The sequence below is a fragment of the Petaurus breviceps genome, unplaced genomic scaffold (assembly GCF_028583685.1).
Source record: "Petaurus breviceps papuanus isolate PSGF00001 unplaced genomic scaffold, PetGlider_PUasm1.0 90650, whole genome shotgun sequence".
NCBI lineage: Eukaryota > Metazoa > Chordata > Mammalia > Diprotodontia > Petauridae > Petaurus > Petaurus breviceps.
The window spans coordinates 5,179,545-5,203,282 of record NW_027187299.1 but is presented as its reverse complement, the minus strand read 5'-3'; the positions used below and the strand labels follow the sequence as shown (position 1 = coordinate 5,203,282).

At 39.3% G+C, this 23,738-nt stretch overlaps 1 protein-coding gene across 1 annotated transcript in view; it reads left to right on the top strand.

The window, feature by feature from the left end:
• The window catches only part of DISC1 (DISC1 scaffold protein), a 555,671-nt gene that overhangs the window by 192,369 nt on the left and 339,564 nt on the right, over positions 1–23,738 (top strand). The window contains exons 7-8 of the mRNA XM_069064870.1: positions 14,050–14,104; positions 18,405–18,507. Of these exons, the coding sequence (XP_068920971.1) occupies positions 14,050–14,104; positions 18,405–18,507 (158 nt within the window). The remainder of the gene's footprint in view (positions 1–14,049; positions 14,105–18,404; positions 18,508–23,738) is intronic.

The window sequence follows — 23,738 nt, the reverse complement described above, 5'->3', positions numbered from 1 at the left end:
TCCTTCCTTCCTTCCTTCCTTCCTTCCTTCCTTCCTTCCTTCCTTCCTTCCTTCCCTCCTTTCTTCCTTTCTTTCGATGGACTCCTTTGACACTCTGGTAAAGCCTATGGCCTACTTCTCAAAATAATGTTTTTAAATGCATAAAATAAAATGTGCAGAATTATGAAAGAAAGCAATTATAATGAGATTGTTTTCCAAATGTTTAAAAAACAAGTTCATGGACTTCTGATTAAGAACCATTGCTCTGAGACTCTAAGTTGAAAAGGTGCTAACTTTGCATTGGTAGAGTGAGTTTCTTCACGTAGTACCTCTCTTCACCAATAAACTCAGTGTAGGAAGTGACTTTCACCCACTGGACTGGACATGTGTCTTCTGTCTTGCTTAACAGAATCTTCAGAAGTCTAGAAGAATACTTCAGATTGAAATCATCGCCTTTCTTTTATGTCATGCTGTTTAATACATCCCACTTTGAGGTGTGACAGGGTCAGCAGCCAAGTTAGAAGGACCCAAGGAGAGAAAAGGGCCAAGCAAGAGACGAAAACTCCCATTTCCTAAAGCTGGTTCCACTGCTACTTTTAGTTACCTGCCAGCTGAAGGAAAGGTTAAAGAGCCTAGCAGTAATTGGTAAGGTTGTTAATGTCAAGTGATTCCTGGCTTTTTTTCCCCTTCCCCTTAACAAGGACCAAAGTTATGCCTGTTCTGGGGCATCTGTTATTCTCTTCTTTCTGTCATGAAGGCAGGTATTGCCATCCTGCCTCTGTAACAATCTCAATCTCTGAGCTGGTTTTCATTATACAGGGAGAGAGGAGAAAACAGGACAGGGGAATGTGGAGGAGGAAGAAATCTGTTTTAAGACAAAGAATGATGTTCTTCCTAACCTGATTGTTTCATTCTAAAGCACAATTTTGGCAAAAGGCTGCATGTAGGCATGTGGGAAGATGGATAACTAGGTGCTAAGACTGATAATATAAGTCCCACAGAACCCCCCTCAGTACTAAGGTTGTATGTGCCTAGATTCATAAAATGGTCATTAGAGATTTGGGATATATTTTTGTCTCTATCTCTAGCTTCTGTAAAACAAGTCACCTGTTACATACCTTGTTTCCTCGAATGTAAAATCATGTTGATTATTTTTAACTGTATCTGGTTTTCTGGAAATTGTGTGTGTGTTACCAGACAACCAGAGAACCCATTAATTCAAAGCAAAAGACATTTAATTGTACAGTAATATGAATGACAAGGAAGATTTCCTTCAAATACATGGGGGTATATACTATGTGTAGTACAGGGTACCACAGCACCAGTTGGGGAGGGGTCACGTAGGAAAAACTTGTGATTAAGGGGCACACCTTGGTTGGGCACATGCATCAGGGTACAATCCTGCCTTTGAGGCTGCCAGGACTACCTATGTCCACTGCTGATGTCACTGGGTGAGCTGATTTATGAGCTGAAGTCTCTTTCACTGCTTCATTCTCTCTGCCCTACTTGCTGCTGGACAGCTCTTCTGAATTCTATCTCAGCATCTCTCTCTCTCTCTTTTTTTTTTTCTGATGAACATCCAAACTGCTCTGTTGTCCTGATCTCTGCTGACCTTCAGTGACTGCACGGCCTCTTCTCCCCAGGAGGAGGGATCTGTCAGCTCTTTAGCTTGATAGCACTAGGTACCATATTTAGCTCATTTTGTGGCAAAAAAACTTCAGGCAGCAGGAGAAAGCCTTAGGCATCTTTAAGTCTATCTTATGAACTTGTATTTCTTCTCATTTTATCCTTTGACTCCCTTAATTTCTTTCTTATTTGAGTTTAAGTGGGAAGGGTATCTATAATTTCTATCACACACCTGGTCCCTAAAGATAATTTCCCCCATGGTCTGCTTAGCAAACTGCAAAGTTTTAAAATTAGTTAAAATTGTGATGGGGTATTTCTTGCAGAATGCTCTCTCAGCTCTACTTCATGCCCTTCATGTTCCATGCTAATCACTGGAGTTGAACAGTGACCTTTCCCTGCCCCTCTCCCCTCCAAGTAATACAAGTGGTTTTGTTCTGTATTTTGACCTGCAATTGGCATTTATTAAGTATCTACTATTTGCCAAGTACAGTGCTAAGGATACAAAAATAGTCCCTTCCCTAGTCTCTTGCTCTAGTCAAGGGAAAAACAGTGAAATCTAAAATGGACATAGTGGATCTCATCATGTCAGAATTAGAATAATTCAACCAGACACTCAGATCATACCCACATATCATTTCCATTTCTGGACTGAAACTTGGCTTAGGAGAGTGAGTGAATGAGAAAATTTCCTCCACCAATGCTAATTGATGGGATCCTGGACCTACCCTAAGTACCCTTACAGAACTTCACTTCTAACACTGGTAGAAAGGAGGTCTCTTTGATCTTGAGTCTCAGAGAATTGCCTAGAGCACTGAGAGATTTAGTGATTTAGCTTGAGTCCCACACCAAGTAGGTCTCAGAGGTAAAACCGGAACTCAAGTCTTCTTGTCTCTGAGAACAACTCTCTAGCCATTATACTATGCTATGTTTTGCCTTAGACCAATTCTTAGACTGACTCATTCAACACCTCCATCTATACAGAAGCTTTTCTACCGTAGGTTCTAAAAATGCCTCCTTATGTCCCTTGCATAAATATCATGTTCTAGCACTGATCTTTTATCTTGGACTAAATGGATTGTTTGGTGGTCTGAAAATTATTATTCAATAAAAACTTGTCTTGGGCAAAAAACCACAAAGCTGTATTATCATCACTGGCATTTCTGATACCACCCATAACATATTTTTCTTGTGTAAATCCCCAAATAAGCTAAAAAAACCTGTAATTTCCTTTTTTGTTCCTATTCTGAAACTAAAAGAATTAGAAAATGGAAAACTTGTTTCTGTGAGTTCCTGTGTCCACCTGGGGGTCCTTTAATTAGATTGCTAGCAAAAACATTTTCACACAGAATTTTCTTTGCTGGTCACAGTCAATACGGCTTAATTTTTTTTTAAGTGCTGGATAAAATAGTTTGCATTCTACACACATCTCCTATTGCAGTACCTTGCAGTTTCTCAGCTGAGCAAGGTGAAAAACTTAATCATCTGATTCTTGATCTGAAACATAAAGGGATCATATTTTTTTTCTGTATAGCACCTATCCTGAGTCCTAATTTTTCTTTTTCTTGGAATGTTAAGCATGCATAAGCAGGAGCTTAATAAAACATGTAATTAAAAGTAAAAATTTAAAAAGTTATTCAACAGCAGCATTCCTCTTCCTATCCCTGTCCCCCTACCCCAATACTGACTAGAATCTTTCTCCCTCACTCGTGCCATATGTAGCTCATATGAGAGAGCCTTGATTACTTCTGGCTGAATAAGCTAGTTATAAGCTACTATTGTTTTATAAGAAATGAGCAAAGAGATGATTTCAAAGATACATGTAAAGACATATAAGAACTAATACAGAGAGAACAGAACCAGAAAAAAAATTTATACTGTAACATCAATAGTTTAAAAATGAAAAATTTTGAAGACTTTTGTAAACTGATGAATGAAATAAGTAGAGCCAAGAGAACGAATTATCTAATAATAGCCGCACTATAAAGAAAAATAACTTTGAAAGCTGTAGGAACTACCATGACCACTCAAGATTCTATGGAATTGATGCTGAAACATACTATCACTATCCTGACAGAGAGGTGATAGATTTAGAGTGTAGAATCAAACATTTTACATGCAACCAATGAAGGAATTTGTTTTGCTTCATTATTCATATTTGTTACCAAGAATTTATTTTACTTTTCTTTCTCTCTCTTTCCTAAAAGTGTAGTAGGGGGCAGGAGAAAGAAAATATAGATTTGTTAATTAAAAAAAATTCAAAAATAAGGAGACAAAGGAAAAGAAAGGAACACTGAGCGGGTACCATCGTCCTTTCAGATTTGAGTCTAGCCAGACTTATCTGGTAACTGTTCTCATCAGTGATTACTGTCCCTAGGAGATGATGTTTGTCCTTCTTTTACTATTTGTGTAGTGGAATTGTTTTACTACACTACCAAAGAAAATACTTGAAAAGAGGACCGTTATTTTCTGTATTTATTTTTAGTTCTTTCTGTTGGTATGTGATCTATCGATCTTATTTCCCAACTCTTCCAACAAATAGCCAGTATGGTTGTCATCTAATATGATCATCTTCCTGAGTTCAAATCTGATCTCACATTTATTAGTTGTGCCAACAGCAAAGTATTAGATGTTTAGTGCTGGCTTATTTCTTAGACATCTAATTTCCAAAATTTCCTAAAGAAGTGAGCCCCTGTGACATCTCCTGATTTGAGAACATGTAGCTTAGTCTCTTGTACACAGTCAACTCAGTTCTTTATTGATAAATAAGAAATTTCACTATAAATTAAAGTGATAGGTTTTTAAAAATCAGACATACTAGAACTTAAACTTCCAAATGAAAGTTGTCCCCTTTAAAATAGAAAGTCACATTATACACTTATTCCAACTTATTCTGAGGAAACTCCTCTTGGAAATGCCCTCAAAACATGGACATGTTCTTGTAAATATCCTAGTTGGTAGCAAATCCTTGCCTTTTGACAATAGTCTTAATTTTTAGTAACTACCAAGAGGCACTTGGAGACACATCTGTTAATAAAGTGAATAAGGTGGGTAATCGAGAGAGTGTTATTTTATGTCAAAAATGAGATATGGAAGATGGCGGAATAGAAGCATGACCCTCCGGTGGCTCCGGCTTCCACCCTCCCCAATCCATGTAAAAAGGGGACTCTAAACAAACTTTGGAGCTGCAGAACCCACAAAATGACACAGAGAAGCTAACCTCCCGCTGAGAACAGCCCAGCAGGTCGGCAGGAATCAGCCAGCGCAAAGCTCTGGGAGCGAGCCCAGCACCACGCCAAGGCTTTAGCCCCAGGGTGGGCCTGACCAGCTGCCAGCCAGAGGGACTCCAGATGAGCAGCAGCTGTGGCCGTTTCCAGATTTATCAATACATAGATGCGAAGGACAAGGTGAGAGGCCAGTGCAGTCTGGACTTTGGGACCCAGTAAGTGGGAGTGTGTGGCTTTTACCCCCGGGGTGAGAAACCGCTGAGACGCTGGCACAGCCTGCTAGCACCACATGGTGGCTTCAGCTCCCAGCTTGCAGAGTGTAGGGGGACCAAGCACCAGTCTGAGGGGTAATCGCTCTTGCTTTAACCTGCTTGGATCTGGATTGCAGTCTAGGATGGAGGTCCTGGGGTGTGTGTCCAGCTTGCCAGAGAATATGGAGACCTCAGAGAGGGCACCCATCTAATACCTCCGGCAGCTGAGAAAACGCCAGCGTTTGGGACGAAAACTCCCCTATCTGGTGGCAGAGTCCTACTGTGGCAAAAAGCCCAAAAGTCAAATCATTGAGTGGCAAAATGAGCAGGCAAAGGAAACAAAGCAGACAGAAGATTCCAACATTACACTCCTATTTTGGGGATAAGAAGGAGCAAGGCATGGAACAGGAGGAAATCAGTGAAGTCAGAACTCCTGCACCAAAAGCTTCAAAGGAAAATGCGAGCTGATTACAGGCCATAGAGGACCTTAAGAAGCAGATAAGAGAAGTGGAGGAAAAATTGGGAAGAGAAATGAAAACAATGCAAGAAAATTATGAATGAGAGTCAACAGCCTGACTGAAGAAAATAATACCTTAAAAAACAGACTGACTCAAATGGCAAAGGAGGCTCAAAAAGGCAATGAGGAGAAGAATGCCTTAAAAAGTCGAATTTGCCAGATGGAAAAAGAATCTCAAAAGCTCACTGAGGAGAATCATTGCTTCAGAATTAGATTGGAGCAAATGGAAGCTAATGACTTTATGAGAAATCAAGATGCTGTTAAACAGATCCAAACAAATGAAAGAATAGAAGACAATGTGAAATATCTCATGGGAAAAACCACTGACCTGGAAAATAGATCCAGGAGAGATAATTTAAAAAATTATTGGACTGCCTGAGAGCCATGACCAAAGTAAGAGCCTGGAAAGCATCCTCCAGGAAGTTCTCAAAGAAAACTGCCCTGATGTTTTAGAACCAGAGGGCAAAATAGAGGTTGAATGAATCCACCAAACACCTCCTGAAAAAGATCCCAAAAAGAAAACTCCTAGGAATATTATAGCCAGGTTCCAGAATTCCCAGATTAAGGAGAGAATATTACAAGCAGCCAGGAAGAAACAATTTGGATATTGTGGAAACACAATCAGGATAACCCAGGATCTGGCAGCTTCTACACTGAGGGATCGAAGGGTCTGGAATGTGATATTCTGGAGGTCAAGGGAGCTGGGATTAAAACCAAGAGTCACCTACCCAGCAAAACTGAGTATCATGTTTCAGGGGAAAATATGGTCATTCAGTGGAATACAGGACTTTCAAGCATTCTTGCTGAAAAAACCAGAGTTGAATAGAAAATTTGACATTCAGATACAAGAAGCAAGAGAAGCATGAGAAGGTAAACAGGGAAAAGAAATCATAAGGAACTTATCAAAGTTGAACTATTTTTTTTTTAAGCAATCGGGGTTGAGTGGCTTGCTCGGGGTTGCACGGCCAGTTGTTGTTTCTGGGTGTGGTGCTGAGTGTCTGGGCCCTAATTTGATCCGGGTCATCCTGGCACTGGGGCCGGTGCTCTTGCGTGCTGAGCCACCTGGCCAAAGTTGAACTATTAACAGTCCTACATGGAAAAACAATAATTGTAACTTATGAAACTTTTCTCAGTAGTTGAAGGGATTAGAAATATGTATGTATGTATGTATGTATATGTATATGTGTATATATATGTCTTTATATGAGGGTATGCGGGCATATGAATGCATATGTGAATGTGTGTATATATGTTTACAGGTACACATAGATAGAGGACACGGGACCGATTTAACAGGAGGGGATGATACTTAAAAGGTGAAATTAAGAAGTGAGAGGAATATAATGAGAGGAGATGGGGAGAGACAGAGTGGGGCAACTATCTCATACAGAAGAGGCAAGGGAAAATGGTTAGAATGGAGGGGAAGAATAGGAAGGCAAAAGGGAATGGGTCAACCTTATTCCTATTGAATCTGGCTCGAGGAGGGAGGGAAATACACACTAAATAGGGGATCTCACCCTCCAGGAGAATAGGGGGGGAAGGGGATGTGAGGGGGGATGATGGAAGGGAGGGCAGGCTGGGGGGGAGGGAAGTTGGAAGCACCCACTTTTGAAAAGAGACAGGATCAAAGTAGAGAATAGAACAAGTGGGAGGTGGGATAGGAGGGAGGGAAATATAGTCAGTCTTTTACAATACATCTACTATGTTATTGTTTTGCATTAGCCGCACATGTATAACCTATACTGAACAGCTTGTCTCCCCAGTGGGGGGTGGGTGGCAGGGGGGGAAGGGAATGAATCTGGAATTGAAAGTTTTAAAATCAAATATTCAAATATATGTATATATATGTGTGTGTGTATACATGTTTATTAATACCATCTTTCATGTTATTAAGGATAAAAAAAGATATACAGGCACTGAGGCATAGAGATCCACTGGAAAAGTTGAAACGGGTATGGGAGAAAATATGGGAGAGAGCAGATTGGAGGTGGGGATATCCTATGGGACTGCTGTTTTGGGGGGATGGGTGGGGGAAAAACGGGGAGAAAATTTGTAACTCAAAATCTGGCGGAAACGAATGATGTAAATCAGAAGTTAATAAAGTATTAAAAAAAATGAGATATGATTTGAAAGTAATTTAATTGAATTTCTGTTGTGGCCTTTAAACAGGTCTAAATAGAAAGTCCAAGAGAAGGTTTCTCCAAAATGGTTTGAAACCATTTTGGCATCATTAAAATGAGTGTATGGACTCCCCAAGTGACAGCTTTGAAAGCAAAGTCCTGGTTAAAAAGTAAATAAATCTCAGGATTTCATAGTCCAGTCTCATGTAGACATTTCTATTATGACACTGCATTTTTGTCACAGGTTTATAAGGTGCCCAAAGATTTTTGACATAATGAAATATATTCAAATCTAGGTTAACCACTTTGGGATTATCCAGTTTGTAGACAATCTACTTCATGCTTTGTGACTACCTTCTGTTGCCTTCAATTACTATGAACAGAAGAAATGTGACCTAATGTAAATGTTAGGATAAGCAAAGCAAATTTAGGAAGGCAAACCTACTAAATGTAGCATCGCATAAATCAAATAGCTTGATAATCAACCAGTTATAATCTAAATAACTCATGATTTTGTAGGACTCTAAAGTTTTCACAGTATTTTAGAATCAAATATAAAATAAATCTCTGGATCATCTGTATTAATACCTCCCTCCATAAACATGTCTACTTGAGAAGTGACTAGTTTGCCTTCAGGAATAGGCCCAGGTAGGGTAAAAGGAACACCTGAGAGGGTACCATCATCCTTTCAGATTTGAATTTAGACAGACTTAACTGGTAACTGTGCTCATCAGTGATTACTTCCCTATGAGATGGCATTTGTCCTAATTTTACTATTTGTGAGGTGGAATTGTTTCACTACCCTATAAAAGAATATACTTGAAAAGAGGACCATCATTTTCTGGATTTATTTTTAGTCATTTCTGTTGGCATGTGACCTATACTATTTCTCAACTCTTCCAACAAATAGAAGCTAATACGGTTGTCATCTAACACAATCATCTTTCTGAGTTCAAATCTGATCTCATACATACTGTGACCCTAGGTAAATCACTTCCTTATCTGTAAAATAAGCTGGAGAAGCAAATGGCAAACCAAAAAAAAAACCAAAAACAACTCCAGTTTCTTTGCCAAGAAAACCCAGATGAGATCATGAAGAGTCAGACATGACTAGAAATGATGAGGGGCCAGAAATGTTGAGGGCGAAAACCATAGGGATACCAGAATCCTGAGACCAGAGTTCCCAGGGCAAGTTCACTTAGAATGAATTCACAGACTCAAGCATTCTTTAAGTCAAGCTGGCAAAGATTTATTGTTACACTCTACAACAGGCAAGAGGTCTTAGGGAACCTGCAACCTTAGAGGGGTACAGTTAAAGTTTCTTCAGGATAAACTATAGTAAAACATGTGCCAAAAATGCTAACTAGGTGAGTCAGGGCAGGATTAGGGAGTGGTTAAGGAGTCATCAGTTCTTAAAGGACACATTTAATATCTGCCGCTCAGTTATTTTACCCAGAATTCACTGGGAAATAGCCCAAGAGAGGGTTATAGGGAGGTGTGGTTTTAGGCTTGAAAAGTCACTAAGTCAACTAACATCAGGGCTGACTGAGAAATACCCAGGCTGCCCCCATCAGTGTCTTGTTCGACAAGATAAACTTGAGAGAGTATACATATGACTAAGTCTAGGATACATATGATAGGTCAGTGAGTAGTAAATATCTTTATGACCCAGTACGCAGCTGGTTCACACTACTAAATTCTATAGGTGCAGCTGGCTACTGTATCAGAAAGAGAGATAAGTATTTTGCTAGGGCATGCTGCCCTTGAGCTGGAGAGAAAGTGCCTGAGACAGTATTTTGAGGCTAGGGAGATTTGAGGTTAGGAGGATTCGAGGCTAGGAAGAAATGTGATTTTGGAACCGGATGTGATTTTGGAACTGGGGTTCAAGCACAGGGACCCAAGCACCCCATCAAAATGACTCAACAACAGCAGCCACAACCATTGTCTAAGTTTGTTCCTCTGACCATCAGGTCTCAAGGATCAAATACTTAAGAGGGTACCATCATTCCCTGGCAGTTTTCACTTTCCAGTAGAGTAGGACCTGAGAGTGGGTTTAAGCAAATTGGAACAAGTTCTCATCAGTGGTCACTTTTTCGGGATTGGAGTTGGATCCTGCCTGCCTCAACTCCATCCTCCTGCCTACAGATACATGTAACATACATCCTCACTACGGATAAAGCATAGGGCAAAATATAGGCTCTGATGTTGTTTTTAGTGTGCAGGCGTGCTAGAGATACTATTTTGGTCAGTGAAATCTTCAGTACAATGAATGCTTTCCTCACTCAAGTACTTCTAAACAGATAGATCCATTACTTAGCTGTTTCTGTTCTTAATGCATGAGTTATTCTTTGTGGTTTCCTGTGAAAGGCTATTTACAGTTAGGTGTTAAGTGCTTATTTTAGGTCACCTCAGTTAAAAATAACTTACTTGAAGAGGTGTTCTATTCAGCAGCAATTCCATTCAGCAATCATTTATTAAATGCCTACTATGCTCCAGGTACTGTGCTGGGTCATGGGTACCAAGATAAAATATCATCCAGTCTGTCCTTGCATTTGAAGACCTTATTTGTACTTTCAGAGATATGATAGGTATAGATAAGGGTGAGGCAAAGTAGGGAACAATGGGGGCAAAGAAGAGATCCAGACAAAGTACTATAGGAATATTTAAGGAGAGATAGAACATTCTACCTGAGAGATCAGGGAAGGCCACCCTGAAGAAGTGGCATCTGCATTGAGCCTTGAAGGAAGATAAGATTTTTAAAAGACAGAGGTGAGATGGAGTATATTCCAGGCATGAGAGATAGCCTTCGAGAATGCAGAGTTGGGAAACTGGAAGGTTGAGTTTAGACAAAAGCTAAAATAGTGGTTTCTTTGGAATGTAGAGTGCATGAAAGGGAATAATGTAAAATAAGGCTGGAAAAATAGACTAGAACCAGATTGTGGAGGAGATTAAATTTAATATTAAGCTAAGGAGATTGTGTTTTATCCTATTAAGGTGTAGCATCAATGCAATATTTACAGTGCCCATGATCACAGTAAAGACTGTGACTAAAAATATCAAATGACATTCAATTGCAAAATACATCAAACTCTCCATATAGAGGATAGAACTGAAGCATCTATTTAGACACCAGAGAACTGAATCCCAAAACCAGTAAGCTGATTCCGTCATAGTACCAAAGACATTAAGAAGCTGTAATAATGCTGAGAGCATCCTTCAGCCTTCTTCCCACAAACCAATACAAGATCAATATTTACTCACAAGCCTATCTGATTCCTAAGTGTCCTCTCTCCCGGACTGTTTTGCTAGCTCTGACTACCAGCTTCCTGTGGGCTCTGCTGCACCCTTCAGCAAATTTCCTCCACCGCAGGCTCCATGTGACTATATTTTGCCTATTAGGGGATAGAGTTTATCTTGACAGCAGGGAATCTTCCTATGGGCTCTGCTTCCCTTCAGCAAACTCCTCCCACCACAGGCTCCATGTGACTACATTCAGCCTATCAGGGGGCAGAGTTTATCTTCACAGCAGGGAAGCTTCCTGTGGACTCTGCTGCACCCTTCAGCAAATTTCCTCCATCACAGGCTCCATGTGATTACATTCAGCCTTTTAGGGGACAGAGTTTACTTTAAAAGCAGGGGAGGTCTTCAAACTCCCCCCTAGGTCTCTTAAGGGTCAAGGAAGATCTTCAAATTCCCATTCTCATTACATAAGGACAGGTATTTATGTACTAGAGGCTTTATTGTTTATTCATTTATCTATCTGTTTTCTTTTTACAGCAGAGAAGAAACATGATCATATCAACCACCCATAGGGAATCACATATGATAAAAAGTTTCAGACTGTATGAGTAGATGCAGTAATGGCATTGATAAGTCCATAAATGTGTCAGAGGATCAAAATGTGATAAGAGCTGTGAAGGTCATTAAGGCATCATTTTGGTGGGCAGGGTTGTAAAAGATAACTGACATCAAGAATTTAAAATTTAAATTTATGAGGAAGGAGGGGAATAGGTTTATTTTGGCAAAGTTTGGGATGGGCTAAATGGCCTCTGAGGTGCTGACATTCTGCTTGCCTTTGTAAAATGCTACTACTGAGTCACTGCATTTAAATTTGTTTTCAAGAGACTTTGCAGGATAGATGACTATTGATTGCAAGAGGAATAGGGATAAATGATAATCCCCAGAGGTGATTTTAGTCAATAGCTTTAACCTTCTCCTTGTTCTAAGTTATGCTAAATTTAAATTTTGCTTTCTTCCTTTTTACAGCTTTTGATAAAATTTCAAGGAAGAAATGGTGCAGGGAGTACACAAAGTGCTTGACCAGAGTTCACTGTGGCTGACTTTGCCCAGGTTATTGTGACGAAACTGAGGCAGAAGATGGTTAAGTGAGATACTGAAGGGCATTCAGCACACTTGTGATATAGTATTGTGATTTCACTGTTCTGTGCATCTATCTTCCCAGCTAGATTATAATCTCCTTAAAGAAAGGCACCCTGTAGGGGGCAGGTAAGTGGCACAGTGAGTAAAGCCTTGTCCCCAGAGTCAGGAGGACCTGAGTTCGGTTCTGGCCTCAGACACTTAACACCCACACAAAAAAACTAGCCATGTAACCTTGGGCAAGTTACTTAGCCCCAATTGCCCTCCAAAAGGGGAAAAAAAAAGGCACCTTGTATTGTGATGATGAAGCTGTCATAAGGAAAAAGATTGCTTTATATTTATATCTGGTGTGATCAAAAGAGCAACATATTTGGAGTTGTAAGATTTAAGGGTGAGTCCTGGGTTTGAGTCACTTGCTAGTTGTGTGACCTTGATAAGTCATAACCTGTTTGAACCTAAGTTTCATCTGTAAAACATGAATACTAATAGTTTCACGATTTACCTTACTAAGGTAGTTGTGGGGGAATCTCTTTGAAAGCTCTAATTGTTGTTGTTGAGTCAGTTCATTTGTGTCTGACCCTTCATGACCCCATTTGGGGTTTTCTTGGCAAAGACAGTGGAGTGGTTTGCCATTTCCTTCTCCAGTGGATCCATTTTGTCAGGCAATTGGATTTAAGTGACTTGTTCAGGGTCACACTACTAGGAAGTTCTTGAGGATGAATTTGAACTCAGGTCTTCATGACTCCAGGTCCAGTGCTGTATCCATGGAGCCACCAGATGCCTCTTAAAAACTGTAAAGCAGCATATAATTATATTATCATAATATATATGTGTATATATATTCTGACATGTTACAGTTTATAATGCAGTTTTATATACATTCTTATTTAATAATTAATATAATTCTATAATACTTAATATATCCGTAGGACCTAGCTCAAATATAGGTATATAGTAGCCACTGAGTAAGTGCTTCCTCCAGGAAAGGATGAATTTTGTCAATTCTTGATCACATTGATATCGACAACTTGTGTCATGTGGACAATTCAGAGCAGCCATGTGGCATAGAAGATAGAGTGCTGGGTCTGGAGTCGGGAATAACTGAGTTCAAAGCCAACCTCTGACACTTATTAGTTCTGAAGCCCTGGACAGATCACTTAATCTCTGTTTGCCTCAGTTTCTTCAATGGTAAAATGGGTATAATAATAGCCCCTGTTTCCCAGAGTTGTTGTGAGGGTCAAATGAAATACTATTTGTAAAGCACTTTACACAGTACCTGGCATGTAGTAGATGCTATGTTAATGCTAGCTATTATTATTAATTATTACTCCGGGGATGTATATGTAGTTCAGTTTTAATCCTCTGCCATCATGCTCTGCCTCCTCTCTCCATCAGTAGACCTTTGCTCAGAAAATGAAAGTTAATTTTAGTATTAGCTTAATTATGCTATTTAGGTAAATCTGCACAAATAATAGAAAACATAACATTCATTATAAAATCAAATGGAAATAATTTTTGGTAGGATAATTATTACTGTTTCTACTAAGCAAGAAAGATAATTGAGTATTGACTTTATATTATTATTATTTTTATTATTATTATGAACCTATGATTTGATCAATGTAGGGAGCTCACAGTTTGGAAAGCTTCTTCTGCCTTGAAGATCAGCAGTTTTTCTATAACTTGTAGTTTTTCTATAACTTATAGTTTTAGAATCATCTAGTGTCTCTGAGAGGTTAAGGGGATTTGCCCATGATAACCCAGATACTGTGTGTTACAGGGAGAAATTGAGACTATATCCTCCTCACTTGGCTCCCAGACTCCTACTCAAATGTCCTGGGTCATAGTGTTTCTTATTGAATATTTTAGCTAAATTTCTCTGTTTGGTAGTGTTTAACTCTGACTAATTAAAAAGACCATTTTCTCCCACCCCTATTTTATTTCCATTCTTCCAGCCTCCAAGAGAGGGAGCAATCACTCAACTTGGCTATTAAAGAAACTACTTCAAAGGTAAGTTTCCCCAAAATAACATTTTTAACCAATCACATATAAAATATGAAGAAGTTGCTTTCTTAAGATATACCTGAAATTTGAGAAGATATGTATGTGTATATATATATATATATATTCATGCATACTGTGTGTCTCCCTTTTTATCTATTTCTTGTCTAGACCATAGCGTCAGAGTTATATGTAGCAAATGAAAATTCTGAGAGATAGAGTTTCTAGGTAGTTAATAATTAATTCGTTAATTGGGCTAGCCAGTAATCAATAAATTGATGGTCAGCGATTTTCTCTCAGTAACCAAAGTCCCAAGGGGGACTCTGAAACACCTTGAATCAGGTGTGTACTTTCTGACTGAGAACTCCCCCGACAAGTGAAACTCAAACTTGACTGGTGGACATTTAATGAGGAGGTGGGTTAAAAGTCTTTAGCTCCTCCTGTTAAAAACTTAGCTTGATAATAATTCTGAGCAGGCTGTAGGCATCTGGGCAGGGGAAGCCAGTTCCTTATGTCCATCTCCATCTGGTTTTCACCTTCATGAAATGGGTCTCCCAAAACTCTAATGGAGGGGACAAGAAGGACAAGAAGATATGTCCTGATTAAGAGATCTTGCTGAGGCTAACTTTTATTTACAGAGTAAACAAAAAGCAAGGTTCCCTGCCAAGGAAGATGCCCTGCAGTTGGGAGAAGATTACTTGGTTACATCCTTCAGAAACTGATTGACCTTTTCAGGAGTGGGGTCTTAACAAAAATAGGAGGAAAAAAATTGATTGCAAATTAATAATTAGTTATTAATATAATAGTATATTAACTTATCTCATTTAGATGAGTTTAGCCTAGTAAGCTAATTTTTTTTCTTTTGGAGAGGGGAAGGTAGGACAATTGGGGTTAAGTGACTTGCCCAAGGTTACAAGGCTATTTTGTGAGTGTGTGTGTGTGTGTGTGTGTGTGTGTGTGTGTGTGTGTGTTAAGTGTCTTAGGCCAAATTTGAACTCAGGTCTTCCTGACCCCAGGGCTGGTGCTCTATTCACTACACCACCTAGCTGCCCCTAGTAAGATCATTCTGTAATACAGGAAAATAACCTAAAGGAGTCAGGAACCAGGGAAACTCTCTGTGGTTGTATTTCTGTCTTGTAGTAACTGCAGAAATGTATTTATTGGCTTGTCCTCTAGAAATATCTGTCAATTTTATGAAGTGGGAAAAGGTACCTCCTGTTGCCAATTAAATTATTTTAAAAGACTTTTGGCACAGTAACAATTATTAAAAGTTAATTCCTTTTCCTACAAAGAAAGCAGGATTCAGACATCCTTACAAATACAGAAAAATGGTAAAGAGTACCTTTTCTAGTCCTTCTGTTAGGCTGAGAACTGGGCTGTCTGCCTTTTATAGTTACGCTCTAGGACTGTAGTTTGATCTTGAAAGAATTCAGTATTTCCAGTAAGTATAAAAGTTAAATCATCTAGTCCCTTAAAGTGATGGTAAAATGTCTCATTTGTCCAAGATGGACTTAGTTTCTATCAGATTGTAAGGTCCCTGAGGACAGGGACTGTCTTTTGTTTCTTTTTGTGTCCTCTGCGCTTAGCACAGTGTCTGACTATAACAGGCACTTAATCAATGTTTATCGAATCGAATTTTCTGAGTAGACCTGAAACCCTGGAAAAAACATTTAGTATAAGATCCTTAAATAAGTTGTAGATAAACTGAGAAGGGACACCAGATGATTGTGGATAATCATCAAGTTAAGTTGTGACCAGGGTCCTGGGAACCAGTCACTTTTCTCAGGTCTTAGATATGGGTTGACAGTGGGCTGATAGAGGCAGGAAAAGAAAAGACTGATTGTCAGAAGGTGAAATAACTTGTCCCTAGGGGTGGAGGAATTCTATCCCTCAAACTGGAAGGGACCTCAGAGGCCATCTACATCTAGCTCACCAGTATGAAATGAGATAATATTTGTAAAGCCTTTAGCATAGTGTCTGACACATTATAGACACTTAATAAATGCTTGTTCCCTCCTCCCTCCCCCTTTATTTTATAGGTGGGAAAACTGAGGCTGGGGAACTCATGTGACTTATCCAAAGTCAAATAGGTAGTAAATGTCAGAGGTAGGATTTGAATTCAGGCACTCTGACTTTACAGCTAGTGCTCTTTCCATTGTACTATGCTGCCTTACAGATGGGAGAATTTACTTGCATTTGGAGTTGGGCATCTCAATATTCTTCATCTGGCTTAACATGCAAAAAAAAAAAGTCACCTTTCCCTAGCTTAGTTAAAGCTTCCCATGAGTTTACAGGAAAGTTATAACTACTTTTTCTCAGGTTCTTTCAGACTCTGAGAAATGTAAATGCAGTAAGGTGAATGAACAAATGTTCCTCAGGGTCCTCTTTTAGTTGAAAATGCCAGTAGGATGCTAGATGCAGGGTTTTGGGTCCTGGTTTTGCCCCTCCTTGGAATGAACATTGAACATAACTCATTACCTTCATTCGAGGGTCACAGGACCCTCATAAGGCAGAAAACAACCTAGCCCTTCTTTTTCTAGGCCAGAGAAGGCCTGGCAACTCAGAGGACTAAGGTTCTGTATGTCTTCCATTCTTTGGAATTTTAAGTAGGTTTATAGAAATGGCTACTTTGGTCCAGAGAAAGTCTGGTGACTCAAAGTCATAAATGTCACTGTTCATTTGGACCTTCTGTCTTCTATTTTTTGGGATTTTAGACAATTCAAGTCCACCTTGGACTACTTTTGGATGGCTACTTTGGATTAGAGATGACTAATTTATTTTCTAATGGAGAGTTTAAACATCCCTTCCTCTCAGTGCATTTATCTACCTATTGTGTGACCTGCCCAAAGCTGAGGTAATTAAGAGATAAATGAGATAGGAGAATGAGTTGAAAATAGACTATCTGGAGATTGGTGAAGATTAGATTAATGCAGAAGTGACTGAAAGTATGTACAACTGCAATTTAATAAGGAGATTTATAAATCTCATTTTATATTAACAGTGACAGCTTGAAAGATAGATTTGTTCAACAAAGGAGTGGCTGACCCAATTATGATTAACAGAGGCTGTTAACTAAAATAAGAGAGTGTACATAAATTAGATGAGACATAATTATGGCCAGTGTTTTAGAGTTAACAGAAATGTTCTCAACTGCCCTAGTAACATTCTTAGTTGAGTGACTGTAAAATAATTCAGTTGGGCTCTGCATGATCCCCAGGAGAGAGGACTGGAGGTGCAAATGTATCTAGGACATCTGCATTGTAATTCCATGTAGTGGCACATTGAAAAACCACAGGACTCTGGAAGGTTATTGAAATCTATTGTTTTGGACACGTCAGTACCCTAACATTGCCAGAACTGGCTTTGATTTGGAGAAGATGCTACCACATGGTCTTTTGGCTTCCTAAAAATTATCAGAGAAGCTCATGAGTTTGTAGGGGGAAATGATGGGTGATATTAATCAAGATTGTAGAGGTTTGTCCTCTATCTAAAAATAATCTCACTTTCTGTCCATAAGAATCAAAACAATAGAAGATTTTTGTGTCTGGAGAGATCCAGGCTCTTTCATGCAATAGGGCTCAATATTTGTTTTGGGCTTTTTGTTTCCAATTGGATTAATTTTAGCTCTTGAACACATCTCAGATTTCTAATGAGAGAGCATAGCTGCTAATTCAAGGCTTCTCATTAGACCAGTATCTTTTGTACTGTGAGAAAACACCCCAGTTGGCTCATCTATTGTTATTCAATCAGTATTGTGTGCACTTGAAGGAGTGTTTGTTTGCCTACTTGGTTCCTTGAAACCTGGATACATACAGATTGAATATGGAACTTTTCTCTTTATGTTTAAAAAAAAAAAAAAAACTAAGTGAGAACTCAGAAAAAGATACCTGGGATGTAAGGTTTTTGTTGTTTTATAAAAATCTAAGAAACAATGTGTAGAGTAGTACCAAAAATCCTAATGATGAGACCTACACATTTTGCCAAGACTTCCTGAACTATTTGGGGGGAAGTGGGGTGGCATGAGATGGCACCAACTAAAGCCCATCACAGTTCAATGTAGCCATTGGAGGTCTGCTGCCTGATGAGGGTTGCCTCTCAATGCCATTCTGGTTTTGTGATTTGATTATTGGGATGTGGGTTTCAGTCATGGGTTAGCCCAGTGTGTGTTTTTGAGTATTTGCCATTGGACTCCTTCGGTAATAGAATGTTGAGTTCCATTTGTCAACTCAGAGACTCTCCAGAGTTTTCAGTGGATTGTTCTTGACTTACTAGAATGAATTATGGATCCTGGCTGTCTGCCTCCATTTAGGTTTGTACAAGTCAGAAACTCTGCAGCTCTTTGAGGAGGAAAGTGGATGAAATCGAGACCCAGCTACCAGCCTTGCTTGAAGCCAAAATGCTTGCTGTTTCAGGTAAAGTGACTGGGACATTAAAAGTGAAGGGAACATTTAAGGGGACTCATTGAAAAATATTTTTTATAAGACTTTGAGCCTGTACTTTAGGTTTTTTCAATAACTTGTTTTTATTTTCTGTTTTGAGTGGTATTATCTTCTACGCTACTATTGACTTGATCTCAAAGCACTTTCAATGGAATCTTATGTTTACATAGCCTCATCCTGTTAAAGAGATGTAGAAATAGCACATCTCCTTTATTAAGGTATAATTATTAATTGTAGGTGAGTGTACATACACAAAGTTGATATTAGCTTTATTTGTTTGACTCATTCATTCATTTGATCACTCACTCCACTTTTTTTTAAAATTGTCTACAATTTCAGCTTCTTAAAGATGCAGGAACTGTTATTTCCTCTGTATTCTGCATCATCTCTGCAGCTCTTAGCCTGGTGTCATGCACCTGGTGGTTTCTTAATTAATGTGATTTTATACTATCATTCCTGTTTTACAGGAATTTTTACAGATGGAGAAGTGAAGGCATCATAAATTAAAGAGATATGTCTATTAAGAGGGCTGTTCATGGGAGTAGCTGTAGCTCTTAGAAGTGTGTTCTTCCATTCTGAATATTCAAAGACTATACACCCTCCTCATTTGATAATTACTAGCCAATATATTTCAAAATGTCCACAAACCAAGCCCTCTGAAAACAACATGCTACTTTCTATTTGCATAATGCTTTACAATATGCTTTCACAAGCATTATTTTGTTTGATCCTCATAAAACTCGGTGAAGTAGGTAGCTGTCAACTGAGTTTTGTCCTTCATTAGGATCAATCATGGAAGTATATTGTATTGTTTCAGTTGTTTCTGACTCTGTGAGTCCATTTGGGGTGTTTTTGGCAGAGATACTGAAGTGATTTGCCATTTCCTTCTTCAGCTTGTTTTACAGAACTGAAGCAAACAGGGTTAAGTGATTACCCAGAGTCACACAGCTAGTAAGTGTCAGAGGCCAGATTTGAACTCAGGAAGATGGATGAGTCCTCCTGACTTCAGACTTAGTGCTTTGTACCACTGTTATGGGAATGGAAATTTAAGATCTTCCCTGCCCGTAGGCCCTTTGATAGGCTTAAGTGCACCTGGAGCCTATGGGGGGAGGCTTGGGTTTTGGTAATGCTTTTTGACTGGGCAGTGGTTCAAGGGGGTTGTTACATTCTCTGAGCCAGGAGAAGGCTATATAAACCATGATGCGAGGCTTTGCTTTGGGGCTCACTTTGAAAAGCATTGTGTGATTTGACCAGATTAGACTCTGGATACTCTGGGCAGCCCTCGAGCCCCCCAGCTTTAAAAACCCAGATGTTGATGTTTCCCTCTCAGGTAACTGTGATTAGGTATGGATGTAATTTTAGGTCAGATAGTTGGAGGCCTATCTGCTGATATGTTTCTCTGTATTTGTTGTCTGCCTGTAATCTCTGTATTTTCTGAAGTTTGGGGTATTGACCTTTTCCCCCTGAACTAGGTAAATGACATATGTTTGATTAAAACAAGATTGTTAACACATTTTGAGTTGCTTTCCTTTAGAAAAGCAGATCTAAGAACCTGTTAGCAGCCACCCTGGGTATGTCGGGGTGCTCGCTGCCACAACCACCTACCTATCCTATTATATTTTAACAGATGAAGGAGTAGAGTCACGGATGAATTAAATCACTTGCCTGAGGTTAACCAGCTAATTAGTGGCATGTGCATAATTAGAACCCAGCTGCCTGCTAACCCTAATGGTTCAAGATTCCTAACTGTAAATCTATGAACTTGTTAAATTTTTTAAATAATAGATTTCCTTTGTAATATTATATATTTTATGCATTTAAAATATTATTCTGAGAACGGATCCATGACGCACAAAAAGATTAATATCTCTTGCACTAAGATCATGGAAGCCACTGCAACAGAAAGCCTTGGTACAGTGGGTAGAGTGCTGAACTTAGAGCTAGGAAAACCTGAGTTCAAGTTCTGTTTTAGATGTTTACTTGCTTTGTGATTCTAGACAAGCCACTTAATCTTTCTGTTTTTCTTGGGAGAAGTTCTGACTTGAACGTGTCTGACCTTTTAGCCCTAAATCTGTGATCATCTGATCTTTACTAATGTCCAGCTTCATGAAAGATTATATGGGATTATGGGAAACTAGTTTATTTCTATAATGAAGGCATTGAATATTTGCTGAGTTTTATAGGTTAGATGAACCCACAAGCCCATCAACTTCAGAAGAACCATAAAAATTTAACAAAAAGGTATAATAATTACATATATGGGTTTTAAATGACATTTGAAAATGGAATACAGTAATTGGCAGCTTCTGCTCTTCAGATCATTAAACAACTAATGTTGGCAGCTAAAGAGCAATTTGGTCCTTGGCGCATTCATGCGTGTTATTTACAACCAGAGAAACAGTGAAATGTGGATGTGGGGCCGGCTTGTAACAGCTTTCCATGTCATTTACTTGAAATTACTGCCCCATTTACAAGGAGGGGGAACAAGATTGAACACAATTTTGATTCTGAGTTAGACTACTTGTCTTTGTCAATCAGTCAGTTTGCTCCGGGAATACAGCCTCAGTGGATGCCTCTCCATTAACAGAGGGAGGCAGCAGGGGTGTACCTTGTTCATATGTGAATAGTATCTTTTTCAAATGTCCAGGAAGTGGATGTGTGCTATATACAGTACAACAGTACATGAGAGCACGTGGGTTGAGAACATTGTGTTTTTTTTAATCCTGTCGATCAGCTGGGAAATCTGTTAACTCAGATCTATATTAAAGTTTAAGTAAGTGGCGCCATGGATAGAGTACAGGGCCTGAAGTAATAAAGACTCCTCTTTGTGAGTCCAAATCTGGCCTCAGACATTGACTGGCTGTGTGACTCTGGGCAAGTCACTTAACCCTGTTTGCCTCAGTTTCTTCATCTGTAAATTGAGCAATAAGAAGGAAATGGTAAACTATTCCAGTATGTTTGCCAAGAAAGCCCCAAATGGCATCATGAAGAGTTGGACAGGACTGAAACAACTGAATAGTGATGACCATTAAATGCTAATAATAATATAAAAACTACAACAATAACAACAAACAACAATAATAATTATAACATTAACATTCATTTAGTGTTTTAAGGTGTGCAAAGTGCTTTATAGATATCTCCTTTTATCCTCACAACAATCCTGAGAAGTAGAAGCTATTATTACCCCCATTTAACAAAGGAAGAAACTGAGACATACTTTCCTAGTCTCACACAACTGGTTTAGTTATACTTTGGATCCCACTAGTAAAGTGCTCACTTTCAGTCCTGGGCTGTTATCTTTTGGGACAACATCATTAATGTTATATTCTTGTTTCTTTACTTTGAAGGCACTTTCACATGACAGTATGTGACAGTGGGATTAAAGAGTTATTCTCCCCTCTTGTTGCATTTATTCTCCCTTTCTTACTGTGTCCTGTCATCAGAGCTGTCCCTCTCTACCTCCACCTTTTCTCACTAGATTTTTCAGAAGGAGTATTGGTATGAGTTGATGGAGTATCCCAAGTGCAGGTATAGGGAGGCTTCTGTCATTGGAACCATGTCTGGGCTGGATACCCAACTGGGTATCCCCAAGTGGATCATAGTTTACACTTTCCAATAGAAATAGTACTATATAGATGATAGGTTCTAGAGTACTATCAACACTATATTCATCTACATCATGGGTTGAATTGGCTTCTGTAGGTTGGAAAATAATGATCCCTTCTAACAGTTTCTCTGGCAAAATGTGTTCTGTTTTTAAGACTTGCAAACCCCACTAGCAAAACTTCCTTTTAAATAAACGCATTTGTAAGTTAGGACCATTTTATGCTAACAAAGCCAAAGCCCCGTCACTGACTATATTTGCATCTGTCTTAGGGAAGAATGCAGGACCATGTTCAGGATTTCTTCCCTTGGAGTACTTGTGCCTGAGGAGGGAAAAGAAAAGTGAGATTCAGTGTTCAAGGAGCTATCGTTCTTTGACTTGGATGTGAAGTACCTAAGAAAGAGAATTCTTTCTGGTTCCCATGGGCTGTGCAGCTGCCATTCTTTCTTCGGTTATATGAAGGACTAAGTGTTCTCAGGATGAATATAGTGGAAGAAATCACTGAGAGGACAAAAGGTTCTATTTTTATTCTCATTCTTGCTTTCTTGCATGAATGAATCCAATGTTGTGCTTTATATTTCCAATGGGTTGGTTTTAGATGGTCTTTTTATAATGGAGCTGTGTACAAAACCTCAGTGCTTCTCAAGGAAAGAAGCTTGGGTTTTAATATTGACTCTGCCACTAATTAGCTCTCTAACCTTGGGTACATCAGTTCATTCCTCTGGGCCTTAGTTTCCTCATCAATAAAATGAGAGGGGTTGGGCTAAACCATTTACAAAGTCTCTTCTAACTATGATTCTGTTACATACCATTGACTAAAAGAAATAGCATTTTCTACCAATGCTAGACAGACAAGGACACTTTCTGTAGAGCTTCAGTTAACTATGTGAGACACATAGTTCCTCACCAAGAGGTGAGTGCTGACCTTGAAAAGTCACCAATACTCCTTACCTAGGCACATCTGAAAAATTATGAAAACTATGCAATGGAGTGCTGAGTTGGGGTTACCAACCCACAGATATGAAAGCACTTCTTTATGATTTTAGAAAACTAGGCCAGGAGAAGATTCTGGAGCTGGTATGGCAGGTTCCACAGGCCCAAGATGAAAACAAATGTCTCTAAGAAGCTAGAAGTTTGTTCTTGCTGTCTTCAAAGGAAAGCAAGGTAGTCTGGTACAGTGGAGAAGTAATGGATCTGGAATCTGAATGCTTGGGTTTGAACCTTGGCTCTGCTTGTTACTAGTGGTATGACTTTGGGGCTTCATCTCATTAGACTGTGAGTTCCCTGAGTACTAGGACTGTCTTTTGCCTTTCTTTGCATCTCTAGGGCTTAGCACATGGTAGACACTTACTACGCGGTTATTCAATGACTGCTCTATCTTTCTGGGCCTCAGGTAATAGCTTAAGAGAATACATTGAGGGGCGGCCAGGTAGCACAGCGAGTAGGAGCACCGGCTCCAGTGTTGAGAAGACCTGGAGATCGAATCCCGGGCTCAGACACTTAGCACCCACCCAGAAACACCTGGCCGTGTAACCTTGAGCAAGTTACTTAACCCCAATTGCTTAGGGGCGGCCAGGTGGCTCAGTGAGTAAGAGTA